Genomic DNA, 15918 nt, shown 5'->3' with positions numbered 1-15918 from the left:
TTTGACATAATCACACTTAATGGATAAGCGCATCAGACATGCTTTCAGTGTACCTCTCAAATGCTGCTCACTGCACATGTTGTTCAGCGCTCATAACGCAGCCAAGCAGAGGAATTAAAATGGAAGTTCCCCGACAGTCCTCCATCCTCCCCACATTGAAACATTTGAGAAGTCTGACCACAAACCTATACATTACCCAGAAGCCTATGCAAATGTGCTCAAAGAAGAACATACAGCTGCGAAATGTTGGTTTGAGATGTTTTCATTCCCCTAAGTGATTCGATGTGTATCTTGAGTCACGTGGCTGGCTTTGTCGTCTTCTCTCAGATTTGTGAGCATTTAAGGCCATGCTTAGAAATGTGATTGTGCTTTCCTATATGTATTTTCAATTGGGATTCAGTCAGACAAAATATTTTTTTTCTAAAGTCACGTACACATACATTCTCAATCTGTGTACATGACATCAGAAAAAATATATATTAAAAAAATGTATAAATACATAATATGATATATTTAAAAATATATATAAAATATATTTACAATATAAATATATTTCTATGTAATATATATTATATATTATATATATATATATATATATATATATATATATATATATATATATATATATATATATATATATATATATATATATATATATATATATATATATATAATATATAATATATATATTTTTTTTGCAGTTCAAGCTTTTACACCAATACCCTAACCCATAACACCAAAGTGTTGCGCAATACCACATTTCTAAAGTACAATAAATTCCAAACCAAATGGACTTTGCATGTGTACGTGTCTTCACTGCATGTGAAGCTTTCAGGGCAGGGCCAGCATCCACCACAACCTGGCAGGAAAAACAGGAATAGGCCTTGTCAACTCATGATTACACAACCTTGCTAAGGATTCTCACTTGGCTGGAAAAAAAAAAGACAGCAGGAACTGTTCCTTGTTCTGTAATTTAAAACCATGAAAACAAGTCGCACCACTTGTAAATCAACATGTTCTGTATTCTTTAGTGTTTGGTTTAGAAGTTTAGTTAACTGTGCTCTTGCTACTTGTTCCTAAAAAAAAATCACTTGGTTGGTTCAGCTGGTTACTGTGAATGCAGATAGCTAGGGCAACATATTTGGCTAGCTCAAAGAAAAATGATGTTATCTTAAGTTTATCACGAAAGGCAAAAATGTCATCTGTCCCGGCATACACAGATTTATTTGAAGTGTCTCGGAGCTTTTCTAGTCATTTTTTTCAATATATTCCAAAAGTCGAATTCATTGTGTTTTTTTTTTTTTTTGTCCACTCCAAATTTAAGTTCATGAAAGACAATTAGCAATATTTTTTTAATGAAATTATTTTTTCAAGCACTCATCACAAGAGCTATGACAGAAGACCTTGGCTTCTTTGTTTTCATTTCCAAAAGCTCGCTCTGTGCCATAAGTGCATCAAGTGAGGCTAGATAAAATATTGCGCATGACAAGTAAAGATGAGCGCTTGCTTTACGATAAAACAAGCAAGCCATTAACGCAATGAAGAGGAAAATAAAAGATGTAGAACTTGGGTCTTAGAGTTCACACCTCTCACTTCTGTTACCAAATATATTCTGGAAACTTTGTGATGATTGTGCGGTAAGGGTGTGAAGTACTGTGACATTTACTAAAAGGTTACATACAATTTGATGAATAAATACTTTCACATGGAATCATTCATTCATTCAAATTGTGAATCATTAAAGTCATAACATTTTGAGCCGTGTATGTCACAAATGTTTATTTTTTTCTTGTTATCTCATGGTGTGTTCTAATAAACTAGTAGGAAACAGTTTAGTAGTTGAAAGAAATTTTATTGTAACAATGTTTGACTTTCTGCTCTAGAGCAGGCGAGCCAGTATTTTTTTTTTAAATGAGAGAAACCCATTCCTTACATACATAATATTCACAGCAATGTGCCTTCATTTTATTTGTTTTTTGTTCAAATCCTCCATTCAGTATTTCAGAGACGATACTACAAGAGAAGCTCAATTTATATGCTTTGTTTGATAGATGAACGCAATTTTTTTGGGGACATAAAAATATACAAGCTATGCAAATACCTGAGCTTCTGTTTGATGATCGAGCGCATTTTTTTTGTCTAAAATGTAAAATACATAATAAATCACCCCCTAGATATATCAACACACATTGATTGACATTATATATATATATATATATATATATATATATATATATATATATATATATATATATATATATATATATATATATATATATATATATATATATATATATATATATATATATATATATATATATATATGTATGTATAATTTTTTTTTGTTCTTCTAAGCATTCTTTGATTGTGCCGGTTAGATAACAAAGTACATTTCACAGGTTCAAGATGTAAACAAAGTTCTGTGCCATGGTGTGCATACATACATAGTTGTTTGGTTGCTTAGCACCAGAGAATAAGAGAGAGGGAGGGGGGGATAAAAAGAAAATGCTGCCTTTTGATCAACATATTAAAGGAAAAGTTGAGGCTAATGAAATTGCAGAGCTGCCCTCTGACGGTTATGGTGTGCTTCCAAATGAAAGAAAAGTTGCTTCGGCAAAGAAATTATTCATCAGGTATAGGAAACTGCCATTAAACCATTTTCACATCAGCCTTAAACACGTACTTTTGGTTTGAACAGGTTTTAGCGTGGGACTTGAATAAAAGGTTACTTTGTTGCAAATGCATGACTAAAGTGCAAGGTTAGCTATACATAACACATCTTTATTTCTTTTCACAGGCTCCAATGAAGCCTCTCTGAGGTAAAATTCCTTTTTCCTTCACAGTACGATGCATTTTCGCTGTGATTTGAAATTGCATTTTGTACTCACGACCGATGGTTCTTGGAGCAAATAGAATTGAGTATAAAGAAAAAGTTTTTGCAGTGGAACTCAAAAGGTCAAAAGATTAGCAGGCAAAAACCACAAATAGAAGTTCACACCTAAAAAAAACAAAAATAAATGCCTTAATGTGCATATTAATTATGTTCATAATCTCATTATAATTTAAAATGTCTGAGGCACAATTTAAGGCTTTATGTATAGAAAGTACTCCACACACAGTTGGGAGAGAACATTATGTTTGCAAGAATACTGTGCGATATACAAACAATTATTTACAGTGCTTAAGACCCACCCAACAACTAAAAATGAAGTAAACGTCATATTAAAAGCTCCAACCGATAAACATTGATTCATTTGATGAGATATTTTCTTCCACAAGAGTAACCAGGCTTTCAAACATGTGTGAATAGATTTCCATTAGCCGTGAAGTAAATGAAAAGGACGTGAATGAATTCAAAGTAATCGTTAAGCAATCCATTCTACTTTGGAGTAGTACAACAATTAAGTGCAATTTCAATGAAGTTAATTGTTCTGCTGCAATACAATGAGATGGAATGTATTATTTTTGTGTGAGTATAAAGTTAACCCCCTACATGCACATTATTTTAAATTTCTTGTATGTCACGAAACCTTGACAGTGGGCTGTGCAGTAAACATTCCAACCTTACAGTCATGTTTGCAGTATTGTTAAGAGCCATCTGAGACATTAATGTGAACTCTCTTGTCGATTACTCAACAGAGTCGTTTTGTTCTGTAAGTTTTAAGAGTCTCTGTTTATCTTGACTCATCAGTGCTAGATTATGTTTTTTTTTCAGTGGCATGTAGCAACCTGCCATAGTGATGTGCGTTCTCATGTTGGTCTGCCTTGACAGTTCCGTTAAAATAAAAAAATAAAATAAAAAACAGTTCATAAGAATTATTTAGAGTCTTTGGTGCAAACACACACACAGTCTGTATATTTTTCTCCCAAAAATGGTTGAGTAGTATTGGTATAAGTATTGGTCCAAGTTAAGTCTCCAAGTTAGTTAAGCGTCCATGTAAACACTAAAACCGGTGGAATGCCTCATGTCTCATATTTTGCTGTAATTAAAATGCAACCTTCTCAAACACAAAGGAAAATTGACCCTTCAAAATAATGCTAATATTACAATAAATACTGTACCAAAACAGCTTAATTATGATAATGGCACAATTGTTAATATTTCTACAAATGCAGGACACAACGAGGAACAATATTACCACTGGCAAAAAAAAAAAAAAAGTCCAAATGCATCAGGCAACCAAACTATAATTTGCAGCACTTTTTTTTCTTTATGTTACGCACGTCGAAAGGGCGAGAAAAAAGCAATAATTTTAATCTCAAGAAAAAAAGCAGTAATGTTACAATATTAAAGTCATAATATTACTAGAAAAAATGTTTGATTCAAGTTGCTTGTGCATGTTAAACTAATTGTTTCCGTCTGCCAACATATTGCCCGATTACTTTATTTTCATAATTACAACTTCATTCTTACAATGCAAATATTTTATTTAGTCGTAATTTGTTACTTTTCAGTGTACTTCCCAAACTCCTTCATATAGTAAACAAAACAATCAACCACAAACCCAACGCCTGCCACTTTGTGCACTGGTGCAGAAAGTAGTTTTGGTCAAGTAGTTTGAGGTCTGTTTTAGGAATTTAAAAAAAATAAAAAATCAAAGCAATGAATCTGATCTCATTTATAGCAGCCCACACTGCTATGAAGCCTTCATAGTTATTCAGCCGTCCAAAATCACACTGCTGTGCTACATAACTCTGCAGCAACATTAAAGCTTAAAAAAATGAGAATAAAAATGTTCCCCTTACATGTCTCCATCTTTTCACTGAAACGTATGTTCACCGCGGACGATATGTGAGGAGAACTCATAACGGTCTTTGCTGTGGTGACCACAAATGTTACATTCTAGTGGATCCCTGTATCCATGGCAACCCATGTGGATAGTGTACATGACATGGTCCAGAAAGAGCACTTGGCAATGGTCGCACTGGAAGGCCCGCAACTCATGACCCTCTCGCCCAAACACTCGCACCCCTTCCTGGACTGCAGGCCTCTCTGTAGCTTCTTGCACTACCCCGCTGGAAGTTCCTGAGCCATTTCTGGGTGACGCATCTACTGCATGATGGCCTGAATAAACCGTAGGACTTGAGCGTGACATGAGCCTGGACGGGTGATTGCTCGCGGGGTTAGCATGCTGTTCCCGAGGGCTGCTGCGAGCCGACTCGGGTGAGTCTCCTCCGCTGTTGCTCGGCGACTCTTGGTGTCTTGACTGGGTCGGCCGACCGTGACGAGTCAAGGAAACGGGCCCGTTGGAGTTGCTGTGACTGGGGAAATCAGAGGGTAATGTGGCCTGAGGTGGCAGTGAGTCGATATTCCCTGAACGCTCCATTCTCTGGTCAAGAGGCAGAACGTGATGGTAGAGTGGGTTGACCATGGGCATAACCTCCGTCATGGAGAGCGGGTGGCCGGTGTGCTGGAGAATGGGGCGAAGTGTTTCTGATCCTAAGTAGGTCATGGCATTGCCCATTGCTTGGTCCATCATGTGGGCTGACAACAGTTCAGCCTGTTTCTCAAACTTGAGGCCCATCTCATATCCCATTTCAGGGTAGTTGTAGCGCATCATCTTTTCACCTGTTTAAAACAGTAGAGAAAGTTGAAAAACCGGGCTTTCGTTGAGGTATGAGTTTTTGAAGAAAGTGGCTATAGAGGGGGAATGACTTTTGCAGCCACAAAATGGTAGAAGTAAGAACACGCTTCCTTTCGAGCTTTAGTCAAACTTATCAGTTAGATCTTGCACTTGATGTTCAAAGTGTGAAAGTATGAGGAGTGGAAAGCCCCATCCATTTACCAATATACACCAAACCTTCCAGAACAGGGATGCGGTGAGCTGTTGTCACTTAAGATTGCAAGTAGCAAAGTTACAGGTGTACCTAACCGCAAAATGAAAACCACTTCCTTGACACTCTGGCCTGAGGCTCCTCTAACTTCCTCAATCTATCTATTTTATATACATGTAGGCATATGCCAAAATAAAGCACCGTTTGGGTGTTTTTTCCAGTACGTGATATGATTTTGTACTTTAAATATATTGTGCCAAACAACTTTCATTATTTTTATATATTTCTTGTTCTTTCATTTCATCATCTCAAATGTGACACATTTATTCATCATTTCGTCCTAATATTTGACCAGGCTTTTCCTGATATATGAGACACCACATTTAATTCAGTGGATGAGCTAACTGTGTTGATAGATACTTACCCACAAATTTCTGTGGTATGGTGCTCTTCCTTTTTCCAACATTACTCTGCAATCTTTCAATGACAAGCGGCCGCTCAAATGTCGTCAAAGGCCTTGGCTCTTTAGGAACCTCACCTGGGGGGGAAATGATCAGGATTAATAATAACCTTCATCAAATTTAACTGTAGATGTTGCTGCATTACGGAATATGTATTGTTTTTCCAAATTACTTGATTTTAAATCTACAAATATCAAAATAAATCTAACTATATATTTTTTGTTATTATTCTTATTTTATATCATTTTGCAAACACAAGACATGAGCTGTGGTTCAGTAGGTTTTGCGTTGTGTTTTTTTGAAAAAATTTTGAAAAAAAACGCCAATTTGGTAGCAGTGGACGTCACAGTGCTAGTTTTGTTCTTTCCGCTAGAACAAACGTCATCTCCATTCATTGCAATGGAGGGAAGAATTTTTGAGAAGCTCTTTTGACAGAGTCTTCTGATATACAAGCAGATTCATGGAAAGAATTCATTTCTTAATTAATTCATATTTTACACTGTAAAACTAGAAATTACCTGGATAAGGGCATGTGTTGGCAGATGGGTCCAGACCCAGGGTCTGCAGGTAACTATGGCAGCGTTCTTTGTGCTCCTCAAGGGAACTGCGTTGTTTGTAGCTCCGCCCACAGTAGTTACACTTGTGTGGTTTGCCAACTAAAAGTGAAGACACCCACCAGACAACATATTATCCTTTGGTTCATTCACTGTGACACTGACTAAGAATGTGGGCAGAATATATTCTTCCTGTACTGTACAGTCATTTTCCAGCACAAGAGGAATTGACAGCTGTCCAGGCCTACATCAATAAATAGTTCAACAACCTAGTGGGTGTTGCTGGCATATTAGATTTTTTTTTCCATTCACAGCTATTCATCCAAAGTCTGCCTAGCGACACATAAGGAACGTATATGACGAGATAAAGTATCCAAGCAATTATGTTGATGTACTTTGCTGTATTGAAAAGATAATGAAGATTCACGTTCAGTTCTAAAATTCTTGTGGTCATTTAAATTTAAAACACTGGAATAGAACTGGGCATTTAAATCAAGAATCATGTCATTACAAACATGAATGGTTTATCATGTATGGAGTATTTTGTTTTTATATATATGTACATCTAGAAAACCCACGGGCTAAATACAGCAGGTTTCAATATTGTTCAAGTGTGGGTGCAAGAGCGCCCTGCAGTTTTATATTTAGCAAACCGCCACCATTTGACATTGTGCAGATGTTGGGTAGACCTTTAGAATGAACCTTTCAAATGCTATTCATATTCATTGGAATAGTTCACATTGCTACTTGAGACTTCAATGCAATCCACATACATGACATTTTTATCGAACTTCATAGTCCATATTCAAGATATGAAAGCACAGAAAACTGCAGGAAACGTTGAAACTATTCCCACTAAGTTAGAAACACAGGTTTGTGTAAAAGTGTGCTTCCATGAGAACGGTTAGAAAGATTGGTAGTCTTCAAAGGCGAATGTTTTTTTTTCTTCTCCCAAGTCAACTGCGATTAAAATAAAAAGACATTTCAAAGTGGACCCATGGTTCCAGGCAAAGTCTATGGCATACATGGGATTTTATTTGTTTTTATCTGACCTCAAAGTCCTTCTATTTAATGACCACCGTACGAGACATAGCAGCACGAAAACTACAAAAGAAGCAACGCAAAACATAAAAAAACACACACATACCCCCCGAAAAAGTGAACTGTGTGACTAAGTCCTGAATTCAGAAATGAGTGTCTTCCGACCTTGATTTTAAAAATGCAAATGAGGATACAGCAAATCGTATCTGATAGGAAAGTGGGTTACAGTTGACAGACTCCACCTATGCTGCTTTTTTAACCAACACTTTCCACTTTCAAGTTAGATGAAGAACGGCATGTCCTTGGTTCCTAGCAACAAAGCTTTTACAGCAAGATAAATGCATTTATAACTGACAACACCAAGAGTATATTTGGCCTTGGTCACTCACCTCTGTCGCCACGTGACACTTGTGATGTGATACATAGATGGTTTTACTTATTTATATAAAAAATACATACACTCACACACACATATACATGCACACACACACACATATATATGTATATATATATATATTATTATTATTATTATTATTATTATTATTATTATTATTATTATAATCTTACCAGCATGAGTACGTAGATGACCCGTGAGAGCGTCACGACGGCGACAGGCGTAGCTGCAGAAGGGGCACTTGAAAGGTTTTTCGCCTGTGTGTAATTTAATGTGCCGCAGCAGATTCCCCTTCTGAGTGAATGAGACACCACACTGGTTGCACTGGAATGGCCGGTCACCTTAAGAAGGCATACACGGTAATTCATCTCACCGCACTTACTGTCAACATATCAAGGAAATATTTTTTGGTCTATGAGGTGCTCTTAAAATGTTTTCATTTTCTCAAAAGAAAAGCAAAAGTCATATAATGAGTGTGCCTTAAATATGAATGCCGAATGCAAGTTGGAAAAAAGTTCGACTTGGTTTGATTCCCTTAATATTACGTATTATTATCCAGCATGACCGTACACCTTATACCCCAGTGTGCCTCATATATGGATATTTCCAAAAATAGAGCTGTTGGGCCTTACAAATCGGTGAGCCTTATGGTCCAAAAAATACGGTATATAAGGAAACCCAAACATTACAAACACCTCTATGTAAGCCAAAGGCAGTTCTACACCTACGTACCGTTGTTGCCGACATGTGTTGTGTGGGAAGGTTAAACAATATAGGTCACTTGAAAATGTAATGCATACAAATTTTTGCTATATTTTGACAATGCCCTCAGCAGCAGGGAGTATTTGTTGCTGTACAGACTCGAGCTGCACTGTTCTCATGTAAAATCATTTGATCAGCAGCCAGTTGGAAAGGAGAAATGTGATCCTATGCTGTGACAACCACGGCTGTCATGGTGTCACCTGGAACAGGTTGCGGGGGATTCCTAGGATATTTTTCCCTGATAATAATTTCAAGTCTGAGTTGTTGTTTTGGAAAAAAAAAACACAAGAAAAGAAAAGGTTCCACACCCTGTCTTAAAGATAAACAAATGATATGTGACTCATCTTAACGACTGTAAAAAAAACAAACAAACAAAAACTGTCTTATTTGTTTCAAATACAATACCGTTTGGTTGTCGACTGGGTGCATCCGCAGCCATATTTTGTCCAGATATCCCATCCTGTGCATTACTCGGGCTGCCAGCCATAGGTTCCCCCGCAGAAGTCGCTTCGTCTGTGTTTTGGGCTTCACACCCTGGACTTGTATTGTCGGCCTCTTCACTTGTGTCTTCTTGTTTGATCTGTTTATCGCTCAGCTCTTCGAGACAAAAACACAAGGGGTAGTTGACACAATTTACCTTAGAAAAACCATGATGTTGAACAGAACTGGGCTAAGCTTAGATTTTGTTGCAGTACAATAAAAGATGAAATAATTAGTCGAGTGGACTGGAGGAGACACTGTAACCTGGCAACTGAATGTGTAGGGAAGCTTTAGGATGGGCTGACACAATGCCAAAAAAGAGAGGAGCGAATGATAAACAGGCTGGTCTGGTTCCTGGCTGTCTCCAGGGAAAGAGGGAGTGTCGAAGGCTCTGTCGTTTATAGCACCTTCCTAGCAATGGACACTAAACCGATGATAAGGGTAAGACGTTGCGAAATTGTGCGTCTGTGAGTGTGGAGATAATACTTCTATGCCTTGCCGCACTCACGTCTGGTTTGGAGCAAATTGACGATTCAAGAGCAGCTTGCTGGCCTTTAAACTATATAACACTACATGGACAAAGCTATTGAGACACAAATGTCAATCTGTTAATCAATCCGGGATTAGATTTGAACTTTTAATTCTACCTGAAACATTGACTGATAATTTTTAATAAATAAATAAAGAATTAAAAAACTGATTTTAATCATGCATAGTTACACTTGCTTTTTATTGTTTCTTTAAGGTGGTAAACGTGCTGCCTCCGGTGTAAAATGCCATCAGTGATCTAAAGGGGCTTTGTAGGTTGGAGTGTGTGAGAAAATGCCAGGACAAAACTTACTGGTCCAGCTGATCCGGTTTTTGGGATTTAGACAAGCATAAATAAAGCTGTGACCACATATGGCTGTTTAACTGAAGAGTCCAATCTGACTAAATCCTTCAGGTGTCCCTTTAGGCGACTGGACCCTTGGACAATTTGACTCTTTAAAGTGCAGTCAGAGCAGTTGAATGATGAAAAAAAACAAATTAGCAGCATACACTTCCACAAAGCTTCTAAAGCTTGCAATTTATATTTCCACCTTCGGAGGAGCATCATGAACAAGCCTCGTCTACAAGGCTGTATCCTGGCAACAAGGAGCGGACCTTGCATCTTTACATCGTCTCCTCTCAATATGTTGAAAGTTTCAAGCGGTCAACTGAGGATACAAATACTTTCTACAATAATTCGCATTTGAAGCAAATTATCAACCCTGTCCTTCCAAGTAGGAGCATTGTGTATATATAGCACCACGTCTGAGAATGATTGGAAATTATTTGACAAAGTGCTCGTGTAGAAAGTCAAGCTGTGCACTCACCACTGGGGGAATTACGACCATTCGACTCATTTTGTCCATTAGACATTGACATTCTTGACTCCTCCTTACCTGGAGAGCATTGGCCGTTACCTATAAGACAAAACGACAGTCGGCAATCTTTATTTTGCTGTTACAGGGGCAGGGAGAGCAGTGCCCGCACAGCTCCAGTAGATGGCAATGTTTCGATTTAATTTAGAGTTGTAATTGAATTGCAAAATATGAAACAAAACATTGAATCTGATGTTGTTTTGGAGGAAACTGTTACATTTTATTCCCAGTGTGGAGTTTAACACTGAATCTTAACCGGTTGATGCTGTCTGTACAATTTAATATACGTATGATTTTGCGACCGGTCGACATGTTGGACAAAACAAACCTGACGGAAAGAACACCTAGTCAATAATGTCACTGAAAGGGACAATGAGAATAACAACTTGGAGTCGAGCAAGGCAGATTGTGAAAGAGAATGCATTGACTTTTATGTCTACAGGTGAGGAAAACAATTAACGGAGATAGAAATTCTTTCAGTTAAGGGCAACAAAGGTCAGTGGAAATGCATTGAATTTCTACGAAAGCAGCACATACTTCACATACAGTACAGGATTTTCTTCGATCGAATTTAATAAAGCACAGACAGTGTTCTTCTCTTCCTGAATGGCAACAGTGAAGGTAACACCGCTGAATGCTGAAGGAAACTAACTGAAGCGACCTTACGTAACGACGCTATCCTAATGTCCGGCAAACACGGATCGGGTTGCAACCTCCCAGCAGCTCAGGCTATGGATAGCCTTCGTCCACGCAGAGGGAGAGCAAAGCAATCCCTTATCCTCTTACAGCCTCCATCATCGAATCGAACAATACAGCGGCTACAGGCAAACGCCACAATTGAGCTCGCTGTCAGATCCCGACCATACCAGAATATGAGTCATCATTCGGCTACTACACTGAAAATCTTTACAAGCAAACAGTCATCGCAGCTCATTGTGATAGCTCAATTTTGTCTGGGCTTAGGTCTGGGCTCGGGTAGCGTGCCTTAAAGGGAAGCTCAGGTGACCGGGCTGAGTTAACCTCCCCTGGCAATTTCGTCCTGGAGACACTCAAGAATGCTAATGCGTTAATTAAACGAGTAGTTTGTGCTTGTACCTTGAGGTAGTTCACATTCCTCTCCTTCGCTAAATGTTACATTGAGTCACAATTCTTCCTAACATGGCCAGAACCAAGTTGATTGTTTCAAAACACACAATTTTGAATCTAACTGTCGCGACTAATGCTCATTGTTAAGTGAACAAGACTACAGTCACACTTGCACGCAATCAGAATGACGGGCAGGACACAATTATTCTCCTGTGTGGTAGGGATGTGGTTTTTCCTGTCAAACGCTCCTTCCACCCCCACCCCCACCCCTCCCGTCTTCCATACACTAAAAAAAAAACATATACATGCAACAGACTGTACTGGTCCTACAACGAACTCTGCTGATTTTTGGTATAGATTGAAAGCACTATCCCACATTGTATACCACAAGTTATATTTTGAAAATGATATTCAACTGACTAAATGTGAAATTGTTGGCATTTGTTATATTTCAACTCGAGGCTACATTTTACATGCAGTTAATTCAATCATCAGTTAGAATGTACAGATACTAATTAGTGTGTTTTGACTTCACATTGCTGTCAGTCAAATTAAACACAATCAGATGATTCCCTCACATGACTTGCATACACATCAACAATGCCAAGACAGATGAGCTAGTATTTGTATCTATTTATTGATTATGACCCATAATCTCACCGCCGACATGAATTCGAATAACTACAAATCCCCATCAGTGTTATGAAAAAACAAGTATTTGTTTTTAGTGTCTTGTAGAAAGCTATTTACCTGCAAAACCTTTTTTCTCAGTCGTTTTTAGGGGGTGGCACCATATTATAATGTCACTGACGGCAACGAGGAAAAAGTGAGGCGGATGACAATTGAACTTATTGTGACATTGGAAATTGTTCGATTATTCCTTATGTGACAGTGAGTAGGCGTCATTATGAAAAGGACAACTGATGGAATCCTGCCTCGGCATGTTTTCCTGCATGCCATGAGTGTCATCAAAGGAAATGGAAAGTTGATCCTTTCTTCATACTTAAGTTTTCAGTCATACCATGAAGAGAATTTCTTGTTTTTTGAAGGTTAAAACATTGGCTTGTACGGTTCAAGAATTCAGTTTTATGATGGCAACAGCAAAAGTTAACCGTGTGTTCAACATTGGGGGTTTTACATTACTGTCTGGATCTCAAGAGCTTCAAAAGTGAGTGAGGTCTGATAAATAAAATACTTTTCAATTCAATTTTTTATTAAGTTCACTTCTATGGAAGTTGCTTCACATTGACTGTCGTGTAGATGCAATAGAAGAACTTACTCGCAGAGTAGCCGTTGGGCACCTCCATTTCCAGCACTGCGTTGGTGCGGCTGTGGAGACAATAATATTTAAAACTGAATGTTTTTTTAAAAAAAAATATATATATATATATATATATATATATATATATATATATATATTTATTGTAAATACTGTCCTTACATTTTAGCTACATTCAATTCATACGCATGAAGAATAGACCAATCATTTACAAAGTAACAATATAATATATTTGAAATATTATTTGAATGGCCCGGCATAGCAAGTTTATATGAGTATGGATTAATTATTTGCCTTAATTTGTTTCATCAGTGTACAGTTGATTTCACTCATTGTAAAAACAATCACTGCAATTTCGTTACACATGAATCAAACTCATTCCATTCCATGAAAACGCCGTCCAATAGCGCACTGGTGAAATCATTTAGATACAATAATTATTCGCGTAAAGCATTTAAACACAGTTGCCATCATCTTAGTCAGTGCTCACATACTGTACAGGCATCTCACTGATCCGTCACTTGGGCCTCTTTACACCCCCCCCAAAAAAAAAGCTTTTGTGTATCATATGTAAAATTACGTGTGAGCAATCATGGAGGTATAAAAACGTAGAATAACTTATAATAAATAGGTGAGTTGATATAATTACCTGCAAGTGTCTCTCCTGAGTAAAATTACTTAGTAATTTCAGTCGAGGACTGAGGGAGAGGGGGTGGTAGGTCGCCTCCACCTCCCTTTAAAGACCCAGAAAGTCCAAATCACTTATTTCCTCTCGTGATATTTAAATAATGCAGAGCAGCTCTGCATTATTCATTAAAGCTATTAGAGAAACCCGGCCAGAAAGGTGATGCAAGCAAGTTTGAGAAGCGCATGGAAAAGTTAAGGAGCGCATCTTCCCTCAATGGTAACCAAGTCGGTGTTTCTTTTTTGCGCGCCTCCTGATGAGTTAAAAATATTAGATCACTCCGGGAGAGTTCGACACGAACCCGACTCAACCTGATGTACAACAGGGACGTCGGAAAGGGAAGACTCGACGGGCTGCTAAGAAGGAAAGAAGCAGAGGGATGGATCAAACTGGATCCACCGGTTCCTAAGGAATTAGCCATAGCGACAGGGAGCACCCAGTCGCTTTTCAAGGGACTGGAAAATTCGTTGGTTAGTTGGTGTTGAAAGAACGCAAGTGTTGGAGATATGTGACTCACTAATGCTGGAAGGACCTGCAGCGCCACATGTGTTTTATTGCAACTGATAACGAATGGATACGTGACATGGCCACATTAGGTACAAGTTCGGATTCAAAACGTTTTGGCTTGATATACAGTTTTGACGGACACCGTAATCATATTAAATCACATTTTAAAAGATCTAGTACTTGAACTGTGTCAGGGTATCTATTTTCAATTTTTATTGGTTTAAAATAATCCGCTGTGTCTTTTTACTACCACACCACCTGAATTTCCATTTTGAAATAAAGAAACATAATCTTGAAGATGTGCATTGTGTTGAAGCTCTGGGCTGCTTGTCACTTTTGCCAATTTAACTAAAACGCTGCGATTTTTTTTTTTTTTTTTTTTTTTGCATTTACACCGTATGTATAATTTTAGATTAATGATAAACATATTTTTGTTGTTATTGAAGCTTAGATCTCATTAGATGAATGGTTATGACGATGTTAATGGGTGACGTAGTTTATGAATTAAATGCTTAATTTGCTCATTATTTTGTACAAGCCACGACAGTCATGCAAAACTATAAGAATAAAACATGCGAGGAAAGTTGGGTGTGATTTTTAATGTGTTGCTCATATATTGTTGAAATTCTGCACCGACTGCCATGCAACAGGTGATCACACCGATCAGCTCCGTTCCTCACCAGCATTGCTGCACAAAAGATATCCAATTTTGTACTTTTGTCCTTTTTTATTTCGTTTTTTCTTTCTTTTTTTTTTTTTTTTTTTTTGTAATTTACCTGAAGCATACGGTAATCTCCCATTGAGGTGCACGGCGATCCAGGGAGAATATCTAGGAGCGGATCAGACTTCATTGCGGTACCATGCTGGAGGCGTTATTAAGCCGGTTCCGAAGCTCCCGCAGCAACAATCTCCTGTTAAGATCCACAACCGCCTTTCGTCTCCATCTCCCGCAGAGAGCAGCTGCAGAGTGACAAGTGCCACTTGTGGTGCAGGGGATGTTCTGTTAGTACATATAGGTTTTGTCTCACACTGAGAAATGGACCACCGGGTACTGCGGAACCGTTTTGCATGGTTGGCACAGTCAATGATTGGTTTACTGCGTACCTTTTATTTGTGACCATTAAGTCAAGTTGTGTTCATACAATGAAAAAAACAGTCATATTTTGACTTAAGAATGTGGACTTTAATTTGTAAATTGTAGGATGGTAGTTATTTCATGTACTTAATAAACATTCCATGAAGTGGTAGAGGCACAAGGATTATTATTTTTTTTATGCATTTATACAAGTTAAGTTGTTGGTCAAAATTTTAGACCTTGGGGAAATGCCCTGAGGAATGTACAGTATAGCAAAAAAAAAAAAAAAGCTTTACTTGGGCTCTCTCCTGTGGTGAGGAAGGGATATTACAAGTGTGTAATACGTATCACTACATTTCCTTACACTTCCCCTGCAAGAAAGCATGGATTTCCCCTGAAACTTGTCAGCCTCACCA

At 37.8% G+C, this 15918-nt stretch overlaps 1 protein-coding gene across 4 annotated transcripts; it reads right to left on the bottom strand.

Annotated features, from left to right (window-relative positions):
* Positions 1-1831: 1831 nt before the first annotated feature.
* ikzf2 (IKAROS family zinc finger 2) lies at positions 1832-15425 on the bottom strand. Of its 4 annotated transcripts, none has more exons than XM_088383739.1 (8): positions 15204-15425; positions 13236-13285; positions 10823-10912; positions 9393-9584; positions 8399-8566; positions 6755-6892; positions 6200-6313; positions 1832-5569 (listed from the first exon to the last, which is right to left on the bottom strand). In XM_088383739.1, the coding sequence occupies exons 2-8, from the start codon at positions 13261-13263 to the stop codon at positions 4761-4763; spliced, it is 1539 nt and encodes a 512-aa protein (XP_088239865.1). In that variant the 5' UTR covers positions 13264-13285; positions 15204-15425; the 3' UTR covers positions 1832-4760. The 4 variants fall into 4 exon arrangements, with proteins under 4 accessions (XP_088239865.1, XP_088239867.1, XP_088239866.1 ...); XM_088383741.1 differs by having other exon boundaries at positions 10892-10912; XM_088383740.1 differs by lacking the exon at positions 15204-15425 and adding an exon at positions 13885-14671 and having other exon boundaries at positions 10892-10912.
* Between the last annotated feature and the right edge of the window lie 493 nt (positions 15426-15918).

This window comes from Syngnathus floridae, chromosome 8, assembly GCF_059516105.1.
Source record: "Syngnathus floridae isolate MCC-2025c chromosome 8, RoL_Sflo_1.0, whole genome shotgun sequence".
NCBI classification, from domain to species: Eukaryota; Metazoa; Chordata; class Actinopteri; order Syngnathiformes; family Syngnathidae; genus Syngnathus; species Syngnathus floridae.
The sequence above is the reverse complement of the archived record's forward strand: the minus strand, read 5'-3'. Positions and strand labels throughout refer to the sequence as shown.

What these genes read in the sequence shown, in the direction of transcription:
- ikzf2 (XM_088383739.1), bottom strand. Translation starts at nt 13,263, where the DNA reads ATGGAGGTGCCCAACGGCTACTCTGCGA. An exon ending in TGGTCGTAATTCCCCCAGTG is followed by an intron (nt 9,585 to 10,822) that starts GTGAGTGCACAG and finishes TTTGTCTCGAAG; the next exon opens with AGCTGAGCGATAAACAGATC. An exon ending in ACCCAGTCGACAACCAAACG is followed by an intron (nt 8,567 to 9,392) that starts GTATTGTATTTG and finishes TGCCTTCTTAAG; the next exon opens with GTGACCGGCCATTCCAGTGC.